A 12,152-nucleotide genomic window follows, 5' to 3' on the forward strand; every position below is an offset into this window, starting at 1 on the left:
CTTTGAGGCATTCTCACAAAGAATTATTATTTTAAATCATAATTAAAAATCCAGACATTACAAGCATACATGGACACAACATAGGTACAGTACCTAAAATTCTAGATGAGACATCTTAAATTTTAAAGATTGTAGGGGTGATCATTTTCTGATGCACAGAAATATCAAATTGCTATGTTGTGCACTAGGAGCTAACACATTGTTGTAGGACAATTACTTTAAAAACAAACTATAGAAAAAGAGAGCAGATTTCTGGTTACCAGAGGCAGGTGAGAGGGCAGAAGAGGAATTGGATGAAAGTGGTCAAAAGGCAGAACATTCTAGTTATAAAATCAATACATATTGAGGATGTACAACAAGATTAAATAAGTAATCCTGCTGTATGTTATATGTGAAAGTTGTTTAAAAGAGTAAATCCTAAGAGTCCTCAGCACAAGGAGAAATTTTTTTTCTTTTACTTTGTATCTATAGGAGATGATGGATGCTCACTAAACTTATTGTGATAATCATTTCATGATACATGTAAGTCAAATAATTATGCCGGATGCTTTAAACTCATACAATGCTGTTATGTCAATGAGACTTTGATAAAACAGGAAGAAAAAAATGTATGGATTATAATTGATGTTGAAACTCAATAAATAAAAGAGCTTATAGAAGTATAGGGTAACTATCGATGGATTTAATTATAAGTTTTCATAAAACTACAAACAGTCATTTTTTTAAGTAGATGGTTAAACTATCATTCATATCTTTGGACTAGGAGCACTCAAAGTAGCATTACTTTTCTCAAAAACAGTAATTTTTATTAAAATTTCTACTGATGATAACCCTCAGACTAACATTTTCCTTCCTTCTTTGAACATTAGCCTGTAGCTTTGGTGGGATTTCACTTGAGCTTTGCAATTAAATTTTATGTAAATATGTCCCAAGGTACTGATTAACTCTCCATAACATTGTTAATAATAGAGCAAAATTGTTCTTCCTTATTTCAAAAAGCAAGAGATCTTGTACATCATCTTTATATCATAGATTTTTAAGGTTCGTCTCTTCCCAATATTCAAAGAAGACTTCAAATTGTGTCTCATATTTGCCAAAACTGAAACTACTCAAAGTCAAGCTTTGACTGAGTCAGAATGCTCTATCTGTTGGGACACTTGTAAACCCTAGAAAAAGCAAATAGACATTCACAAGTTAATTATAGGTGACATCTAATAAAAAAAATAGAGAAAGAGCCAAACGATCCCACACAGAGCTCATAGAGAGGATATTTTTCTAAGTTTAAGAGGCTCTTGACATGAGAGGAAGGATGCTCTCAGTTCCTGACTTATAAAGAAAGAACCGAAGCTAAAGGGGCTGGGCAGGGCTTCCCTGACGGCTCGGTGGCAAAGGGTCTGCCCGCCCCTGCAGGAGACGCAGGTCCCGAACCGGGAGGAGCCACGTGCGTGGAGCAACTAGGCCCGGACGCCACCACCGCGGAGCCCGCGCTCTAGAGCCGGGAGCCCCAGCGCCTGCGCTCGGGCACTGCAGCTCCTGAAACCCCGGCGCCCCGAGGCCTGCGCTCCGCAACAAGAGGGGCCGCTCGAGTGAGGAGCCCATGGGCTGCAACCAGAGAAAAGCCCGAGCCGCAGCAGACTCCACACAGCCAGAAAAAAAGTAAAAATCAAACTGTGTTTGAAAAGGGATCCATCCAAGAAGATATAACAAGCATACACATTTACGCACCCAACATCAGTTCAGTTCAGTCCAGTCGCTCAGTCGTGTCCGACTCTTTGCGACCCCGTGAATCCCAGCACGCCAGGCCTCCCTGTCCATCACAAACTCCCGGGGTTTACGCAAACTCATGCCCATGGAGTCGGTGATGCCATCCAGCCGCCCTAAATACACAAGGCAAGTGCTAACAACCATAAAAGAAGAAATTGACAATAACACGATAGTGGTGTGGGACTTGAATAGCCCACTTACACCCATTCACAGATCATCTAGACAGAAAATAAATAAGGAAACACAAGCGTTAAATAACACAATAGAACAGGTAGATTTAATTGCTATTTACAGGACATCCTTCCCCAAAGCAGCAGAATAAACTTTTTTCTCAATTCTTCAGGATAGACCAAATTTTGGGTCATAAATCAAGCCTTGGAAAATTTAAGAAAATTGAAATTTTATCAATCATCTTTTCTGACTACAATGCTATGAAATTAGAAATCAATTACAGGAAAGAAATTTTTTAGAAAAAAAACACAAATACATGGAGACTAGACAGTGTGTAGCTAAATAACCAAGTGATTACTGCAGAAATTAAAGAACTAAAGAAATACAGAAATACATAGAAACAAATGTCAATGAAAACATGATAACCCCAAATCTATGGGATAAAAAAGCAGTTGTAAGAGGGAAGTTTATGTCAATTCCATCTCACCTCAAGAAACAAGAAAAACCTCAACTAAACAATCCAAACTTACACCTAAAGCAACCAGAGAAAGAAGAACAAAGAAAACCCAAAGTCAGTAGGAAGAAAGAAAACATCAAGCTCAGAGCAGAAATAAATGAAATAGAAATGAAGAAAACAATATCAAAGATCAATAAAAGTAAAAGTTAGTTTTTTGAGACGATAAACACAATTGATAAACCTTTAGCCAGACTCTTCAAGAAAAAAGGGGAGAGAACGCAATAAAATTAGAAATGAAAAAGGAGAAATCATAACTGACACCATGGAAATACAAAGGATCATAAGAGACTACTACAAGCAACTATACGCCAATAAAACTGACAACCTGAAAGAAATGTACAAATTCTTGGAAAGGTACAATCTTCTAAGACTGAACCAGAAAGAATTAGAAAATATAAACAGATAGGTCACAAGCATTGAAATTGAAACTGTAATTTAAAATCTTCCAACAAAAAAGTCCAGGACCAGATGGCTTCACAGGTGAATTCTATAAAACATTTTGAGAAGAGATAATACCTATCATGCTCAAACTCTTCCAAAAGTTGCAGAAGGAAGAACACTCTCAAATATTTTCTGAGGCAACCATCACCCTGATACCAAATCCAGACAAAAATGCCCCAAAAAGTGAAAAATGACAGGCCAATATCACTGATGAACATAGACACAAAAATCCTCAAGAAGATACTAGCAAACAAAATCCAAGAACATATTTAAAGGATCATACAACATGATCAAATGGAATTTACCCCAAGAATGCAAGGATTCGATATATGCAAATTAATCAAAGGGACTCTCAAGAGTCTTCTCCAACACCACAGTTCAAAAGCAACAATTCTTTGGCACTCAGCCTTCTTTATGGTCCAACTCTCACATCCATACATGACTACTGGAAAAACCATAGCTTTGACTACATGGACCTTTGTCAGCAAAATGATGTCTCTGATTTTTAATACGATGCCTAGGTTTGTCATAGCTTTCCTTCTAAGGAACAACTGTCTTTTAATTTCATGACTGCAGTCTCTGTTCTAGATGTATCTTTCAAACTACTTTTCAAGAAATCTGTAACAATTCATCCCGTACCAACAGTGGAGGAGAGGGCTAATCTCTTAGTACTCATAGCATCAATGAGTAAAATAGAGCTTTTTTTTTCTTAATTTGTATCAATCTGAAAGACAAAGAAAAGATATGGTTGTCTTCATTTGCATTTCTTTGGGCATTAGTGATGCTAGACGTTTTTTTAAAGCGTCTCATGATTTGCGTTGTGTGTGAATTCTTTCCATCCTTTCCTTCCTCCCTGTGTAAATCTCAGTTCTCAATTACCAATTTGTATTCAAACATAGACATGTACAATAAGACATTAAATCTGTAAGAGGATAGAAAATATTATTTTTCAATTTGTTATTTAACTTTTAATTTTGCTTAAGATGTTATACATATAGATGTTACACTTTAAGGATGTATGATCAAACTATCAATACTTTTCCGTATGAGAAAAAAAAAGCCCTTTCATCATTAAACATAAAATAAATTTGGTCACTTGCTCAGTAAGAAGTAAATCTCCTGTTTTGTCAGGCTTCCCACACAGAGGTATTGGTAGCTTTCCTTCCCTAAACAAAACAACGAAACGTTAACGCATTCCTAAGCACTGGGAGTTCTGAGTTTAGACAATGGATAAATATTCTACACAAACTGCAAGGTTAAACATTTGACTGAGAAAACACCACATCTCACAAAGGGCTTGGATCCTCTAGAATCAAGGCAGATAAATGTCTCACCGAACATCCAAGCATCACTCTGAGCCTCCGGGTACACATTAGTCTACACCGGGGGCTCAGGCTCTGCACAATGACTGAAGCCGTGGCAAACTCACTTCCCTACTTGATTGTCAACGCTCTGTGCTAGCCACAGCCAGCGCCGTCACTGAGGCCCTTTGCTACCTTGAAACGTGGCTTTCAATCAGGGGTGATTTTTTGCCCCTTAGAGGCCATTTAAGAATGTCTGAAGACGAATGTTAATTGTCACAACTTGGGGGAAGGTGTGTATCTAGTGTAGGTATTGGATACCAGTATCTACCAGACTCTGCTGGTGGTGTATCTCCTGGTACCTAGCTGGGAGGCTTAGCATCCTACTACACACAGTGTTGTAGTCACGCATTCCAGGAAACAAACTCACGCAGAAGGACAATGCAGACAGTGGAGAGCAGTTTGTTACACCAGCGGGTCCAAGGCAGAGTCTCCTCTTAGCCAAGGACCCCAGCCAGTGTTTGTGAACACCTTACATACCCTAAGTGTACTTGTTCAAAGCCACCTCTCCAAATTCCTTGAAACTAGTCTGGGCAAGGTAAAAGAGAGATACGATCAGAGTTAAGCCATGATTCGTGTGTCACAAGACTAGATAAACAGTGGATATTTATCAATAGACCTGTGGTCATATCCCGATAAACACAATGGATTTTACCACTTTGTTCTGTTACAGAGATAATTAGCATATTCTTTTAGGCAAGGGAGAGTCCAAGTACAAGTCCTGAGGCTCTTCCGTCCGGGGGTCTGGTTTTCCATTGGTATGCCACTTCTATAGACATCGGGGGCCAAGTTCAGAGTCCACTGGGAGGGTGACCATGCGTGCAGGCTAATGTTCGCAGTCTGGGCGAAGACGGAGCCCAGCTCTGTTTCCTGCCTCAGCAGGACAGCCGTACCCCGCACCTCTCCCCACCCCGCTCCAGTAAAGAACCATCCTGCTGCAAATGCCAATAGCGTGGAAATTGAGGAACTCTGTTCAGCTGCCTGCCAATGCGGGGATACAGGTTCAAACCCTGGCTCGGGAAGATCCCACACGCCGCAGGGTAGCTAAGCCCACACACCACAGCTACTGAACCCGAGCTCTGGAGCCCACAAGTCACAACGACTGAGCCCACGGGCGGCAGCTACTGAAAGCCGAGCACCTCGAGGCTGTGCTCTGCAAGATGAGAAGCCTCCTCAGGAAGAAGCCTGAGCCCGGCAATGAAAGCCCGCATGCAGCATCAAAGACCCTGTACAACCCAAAATAAAACAAATTAATGTCTCTTAAAAAGAAGATCTATTCAAGACCAAGTCAATGGGAAGACACTGAACTCTTACCTCTCCTGTATAACTATCTCTGCCTTTCAGAATCTTCCTATAAAGCCTCACATGGCTTTCATCATCAAAAGACAGGGATCTGCCAAGTAACACATACTCGATTAGGCCAAAAATCCACATGTCAACTGAGCTGGTATAAGATTTTCTCAGCAAAACTTCGGGAGCTATGTACTCTGGGGTCCCACTGAGCATCCTCACTGTCCAGTCACCCCCTTTGTTCCTAGAGTGTGCCAAATCAACACCTGTGATTAAAATGTGTGAGTCTACTCCTGGGTGATCACGTAAGAGCGTTTCAGGCTTTAGGTCTCTGTTGAGTTATTCTCAATGCATGCACATACCTCATGCCATCAGCAACCACGTGGGGGATTCTGATAGCGTCCTGCTCTGTAAAGGCTCCCTGAGAGATGAGTCGATCATAGAACTCCCTTTCTGGAGCCAACCCCATCACCACGTAAACTTGATCTCAGGCCCCAAAGATCTCCAGGAGCTGGATGATGGAACAGTGGCCAACCCCCATAGGACGGGCAACTCAGACTCACACACCTCCCTGCCTTCTCTCATTCTGGTTTCCATCACTTTTATTGCAAAAGATTTCTTAGTGGTCTTTGGCTTCATCCTGACCACCTCTTGAAACTGCCAGTCCTAATAAAACTCTTGATATCATATCTGTTGGAAGCAAAGTCAAATAAATCTGCTGTCCTCTCAAGTGATGATTTTCAAAATGATTTAATTCGATGTTTTACATCAATTTTTCTAGCTTTACATCCCCACATCCAGTTTCCTTACTTGTGTTCATTATTTTTAAAAATTCCCCCAAATCCTCTTGAAATGGAGGCAAGGGATAAAAAGTAATTACTTGGTCGAAAGACAAACAATCTTAATAACAATAGCTACCATTTATTACACATTTATTATGTGCTAGGATTTTTTTTTAAAATTTTATCCAATAAAATCCCTGCTGGGCAATATTAAAAAGCCAAGTAATTTCCCAAGGCCACACAGTTTCAATAGATGAAATTTAAATCTAATTCCTTCAAATGCACTGCTCCAAATTTTCCTTGAAGAATTTTGGGACCTCCATCTACCATTTTCTCTCCTCCCTCCAACTCTTATTTTTATCATCCTGCAACAGCAACCACCAAACCAGGTGGAGAAAATAAAAAAGAAACTCAGTCCTATTTATAACTTCTCCAAAGAGGGAGGAAACCGTATCAGGAGGCAGGGTACAAGCAGCAGGCTTCCTCGGGTTGCTTGACTGTGAGCTCTCAGTCCCAGGAACGCCTCGTATCTCGCTCAAGTTCTTGCCCAGAGACGCTCCTTAGTCATGACTACTGAGAAAGCCAATGTGGTTATGCTATTGAAAGGGCAGCTTTCAGAAGATGGGTGGGGGTGGTATCGGGACCTCCCTGCAGCCTGCAGCTGTCATTGTTTCCCTGACTCCCCTGCACCTGCAAGATTTAAGGAGCCAACAGAATTTTGTGTGCCAGTAACGTGTAATCATTTCTCAGAAAGACCAGGAAGTCAAATGGATTTCAAAGGCTAGGGCTCTTCAACTTGAATTATCTGTGTTAATGTCTATGTAAATTTAAGAATCCTATCAGAATTTAATTCTCTGTATTTAAGAAATGTTGAGAAAGCGCTTGACTTAGAATCATGATTTTACAGCCGGAAAGAATGTTAGAGAATGATTTCATCCAATCTCTCATTTTAGCAATGAAGCCATTTGAAGATCAGGTTAGCTGATTGGTTAAGCCGTGGAGTGGGGACTAAAACCAGGTGTCTTTACCTGCATCGTAATTTGGTGCTTTTCCCACTTTATTAAAACTTCTCCCAAGTAAGGATTTCAGCAAACAAAATGTACTCAAGGAGGCTACAAGGAAAAGATAATTTTTTAGACACATACTCAATACCAAAGATTCAAATGAGGATATCAACCTGTACTTTAGATAATCTTATTTCTTTTTGCTGAATTTATTCTTCCTCTAATTTCTTCTTGGTTTGATCCACTTACTTATTCCTTGTATTCCTGTGCTTGCTTGCTGAATAAAAATGACATTTGGCTGTACCAGCTTACAGGAAATAGCTTTGTTCTATACAGTGCATTTAATTTTCTGGCCAATTACCTTATCAAAACAGATAGCAATTTAGCAATCTTAAATGGATTCTGCCCCTTCTTCTCTTGCCAACTCTGTTATTTTTATTCACATGCACTCCCAATGTGATTTTGAAGATAATCACAGGCATTTCAAATTCAGTTGGTCTGCAGATGAACACATTACCTCTAATGTGGATGAAAGCATTTTGCAAATACTAATTTATCACTCTGCCCTCAAAACTGCAGGAAAATTCATTTGCTTATGGGATTAATCATCAGCTATCAGAAATTACCATTTCTGAGGAACCACACTCCTACTCAAATAAAAGAAGCTTTAGTCAACACTGTTACAGGCTTTTATATATCAACAATTTGAAAAAAAAATGCTAGCAATTTGGCATTGGAAGAAACAGTAAGCTTTAAGCCAAAACTTAGAGTTGTGGAAATAAATGGTTTTAGAAAACAAACGTCCCATAACAAGTTGGAAGTTGTGGCCTTGCTTGTGAGCCGCGGATGGCCATGGATGGTGACTATTTTTATGACTTGGGTGGCTATATCTTGTGCAGCGCCTGACACAGAGGGGACAGCAATAAATGTTGAATGAGAGACCCATTCACTGAATGCTTATTATTTCCAATTTTCACTTGTATTTTGAAAACATTAAGAAAGGAACCAGGCATGGGAGAATGCATCTACAAGGCCATTCCACCTCCTGCACTTCCAGCCTCCATCCCTGCCCTCCCGCAAAGCAGCCCCAAAGGTAGTTTTGTAGGTCATCGTCTCAGAGAGTACAGGAAACAAATTATTACTTTGACTTCAGCTGCCACAAAATGGGAATCTTCTGAACATGATTTTAAAAAAAAATGGAAAAGACAATAATACCTATTTGACAGAAGCAATTATAATGAATTCCCAAGAAGAAAGTGAATATAGTTAGACTTAAATTCTATCATCTATCTCTCACTGCGGGCTCACAATGGAGAGGAAAGACAGTTGTTTTCTAGACCTCATTCTGCCACCAACTTGGACAATCACTTAATCCTCTGGGGCTCAAATCCCCACTGGTTAAAGAAGAGCCTTGAATTAGTCTCTAAAGTCCTTCCAGTGTTGAGATCCTCTCCTTTTATGACCCTTTCATACAGGAAGGAGCTGAGTTACAAGGGTAGATAAAGACTAGACCAGAGCCCCCCTGGGTACAGATGACCAGAGATGCCACCCAACCATTTCAGGCTTGGCAAGATCCCACGTCCCTTTTGATTCTCGTTCAGCTGCATCAGCCAACTTAGTTCCTCTCTAAGCTTAGTGGATACTAGACTAATCATCAAGTCATCTTTGTTCCAGAACTTCCCATGGAGGGCAGGAAATGGCTCTGCATAGACTCTGCTCAGAATACTGTGAAGAAGTGACCAAATAACCCCAGGGCTAGAATCCATTTGGGCTGTCCACACCTGTGTCCCACCAAATGCTGCCGAATGGAGAGGATTCTGTGACGACCTTCCTCCACTTGGCCAACCCGGGGCGCTCAGGAAACTCCTTCTCAGGCCAATCAACTGGCTGGCCTTCCTTGCTCATTACTTACATGTCAGTTACATTTTATCTCTCCCTTCAGTTCAGTTCAGTCGCTCAGTTGAGCCCAACTCTTTGTGACCCCGTGGACTGCAGCACGCCAGGCCTCCCTGTCCATCACCATCTCCTGGAGCTTGCCCAAGTTCATGTTCATTGAGCTGGTGATGCCATCCAGCCGTCTCATCCTCTTATACCCTCTGCCCTCAATCTTTCCCAGCATCAGGGGCTTCTGCAATGAGTTGGCTGTTCACCTTAGTCAGTCAGTCAGTTCAGTTGCTCCGTCGTGTCTGCCTCTTTGCGACCCCGTGAATCACAGCACGCCAGGCCTCCCTGTCCATCACCAATTCCCGGAGTTTACCCAAACTCATGTCCATCGAGTCAGTGATGCCATCCAACCATCCCATCCTCTGTCGTCCCCTTCTCCTCCTGCCCCCAATCCCTCCCAGCATCAGGGTCTTTTCCAGTGAGTCAACTCTTCGCATGAGGTGGCCAAAGTACTGGAGTTTCAGCTTCAGCATCAGTCCTTCCAATGAATATTCAGGACTGGTCTCCTCTAGGATGGACTGGTTGGATCTCCTTGCAGTCCAAGGGACTCTCAAGAGTCTTCTCCAACACCACAGTTCAAAAGCATCCATTTTTCGGTGCTCAACTTTCTTCATAGTCCAACTCTCACATCCATACATGACCACTGGAAAAATCACACCTCAGATGACCAAAATAGTGGAGCTTCAGGTTTAGAATCAGTCCTTCCAACAAGTATTCAGAGTTGTTTTCCATTAAGATTGACTGCTTTGATGTCTTTGCTGTTCAAGGGACTTTCAGGAGTCTTCTCTAGCACCACAGTTCAAAGGAACCAATACTTTGGTGTCCTACCTTTATTACAGTCCATTCTTATGAGGCAGGTATTTTGTTATTAATCCCATTTTACAGAGTGGAAACTGAACAAGGAGAAAGGCTAAAGAACATTCCCAAAGACACACAATAGAAAAGACAGGAGTGGATCTCAAGCCTAGTTGAGTCAAATCCCTGTTTTTATTACTCTAATAGAACATAACAGAAGATCCTTCACACTCCAGCCCCAGTGTATCCAAAGCAAGGTACTCCTCGCTGCCACTGTGGATGGTGACTGCAGTCATGAAATGAAAAGACACTTGCTTCTTGGAAGAAAAGGTATGATCAACCTAGATAGCACATTAAAAAGCAGAGACATTACTTTGCCAACAAAGGTCCGTCTAGTCAAGGCTATGGTTTTTCCAGTGGTCATGTATGGATATGAGAGTTGGACCATAAAGAAAGCTGAGTGCCAAAGAATTGATGCTTTTGAACTGTGGTGTTGGAGAAGACTCTTGAGAGTCCCTTGGACTGCAAGGAGATCCAACCAGTCCATCCTAAAGGAGATCAGTCCTGAATATTCATTGAAAGGACATCAACATTCATTGATGCTGAAGCTGAAACTCCAATACTTTGGCCACCTGATTCGAAGAGCTGACTCATTAGAAAAGACCCCGATGCTGGGAAAGACTGAATACAGGAGGAGAAGGGGATGGCAGAGGATGAGATGGTTGGATGGCATCACTGACTCAACTCAATGGACATGAGTTTGAGCAAGCTCCAGGAGATGGTGAAGGACAGGGAAGCCTGGCGTGCTGCAGTCCATGGGGACACAGAGTCGGACGACTGTGCCAGTGAACAACACCACCCCCTCCACCAAATCCCCCTACGCCCCACCCCTACCCGGCACTGTGAGGGTGGGAGACCTTCCTCCTGCCCCTGGACTCTGAGATCAGGGATTCCCTCCCTGTCCTCCTGGCATTTCCTCCTTCCTTTTAGTCTAGAACTTTCCCTATCCTTTGCCCTCCCGCTCTTCTCAGAGACATTGGCTAAAAGAGCAAAGAAGATTTTTATTCCAGACTACTGCAATAGGGGTCAAAACTACTGTGCTGGGAAAGAACAGCTGAATTCAGCTGTGGAAACACATGGCAGAAGAGTGTAAGCCTGGAGCGAGCTTGTAGGAAATTATCAGTAGCAGAGGCCACAGCGGAGGGGTACCAGGGAGCTAGATTCCGGACTCTCAACAGAGACTGGTAGATAAGGCCAGGCTCTTTCTTGATGATTGTATTTCAAAAGAAAGGATGGTCCAAGTCCTGGAGAAAGACATTCCCGGACTGTAGAACATTTACATCTCAAAGGGGCCGAGATTTTAGGGAGGTCAGGAGCCTTTTATCAGAAGACCTTAGGGTCCTAGCTTCCCTTGTGTATCATCTGGTAGAGAATCCACCTGCAATGCGGGAGAGCTCGGTTCGATCCCTGGGTTGGGAAGATCCCCTGGAGGAGGGAAGGGCTACCCACTCCAGTAGTCTGGCCTGGAGAATTCCATGGACTGTATAGTCCATGGGGTTGCAGAGAGTCGGACACGACTGAGCGACTTTCACTAGGGTCCTGGCAAGTCTAGGGGAAGGGCAAGGCCGTGGGTCGCGGGTCACCTTTCCCAGCCCCGCTCCAGCCCTGCCGCTCCCCCGGCGCTGCTCACTGCGCTTTACCTGATGAGGCCCCGGCGCTCAGACTTGGCGCAGAAGCAGGCAGCTTGCATCCCACGCGCAGCCGTGGATCGGAGGCCTCCAGAGTGGCCTTGGCCTGGACCCTCTCACTGCACCCCGGCTGGTGCAGGCGCCCTGGAACGTGCACCTTCCTGCGGGCGCTGCAACCCAGGGCCAAGAGAGGGGTCGGGGTCTGGCTTCTCAGGGGGCCGCCACCCACTTATCGCCGGAACCGCAAGGCAGGTGGGACAGAGCGCCGGGCCCGGGAGTCCTTGCTGGGAAGAAGGCCTTGCTGACGTCAGGCTGCCTTGATCCGCGCTGACCACTTACCCTAGTAGGTTTAGAGAAGGTAAGAGCAAAGTGGAGGAGAGGTAGGAGCCTCAGTT

The 12,152-nt window shown here is 43.1% G+C and overlaps 1 protein-coding gene across 1 annotated transcript; it reads right to left on the reverse strand.

The window, feature by feature from the left end:
• Positions 1-1,489: 1,489 nt before the first annotated feature.
• On the reverse strand, positions 1,490-11,819 carry PSKH2 (protein serine kinase H2). The gene is given in 7 exon segments (XM_065903449.1): positions 1,490-1,602; positions 4,971-5,235; positions 5,569-5,880; positions 5,882-6,084; positions 6,087-6,191; positions 6,194-6,234; positions 11,770-11,819. Coding segments are annotated over 7 exon segments (1,089 nt in total).
• Positions 11,820-12,152: the final 333 nt, after the last annotated feature.

The sequence above is a fragment of the Muntiacus reevesi genome, chromosome 12 (assembly GCF_963930625.1).
Source record: "Muntiacus reevesi chromosome 12, mMunRee1.1, whole genome shotgun sequence".
Taxonomy (NCBI): domain Eukaryota; kingdom Metazoa; phylum Chordata; class Mammalia; order Artiodactyla; family Cervidae; genus Muntiacus; species Muntiacus reevesi.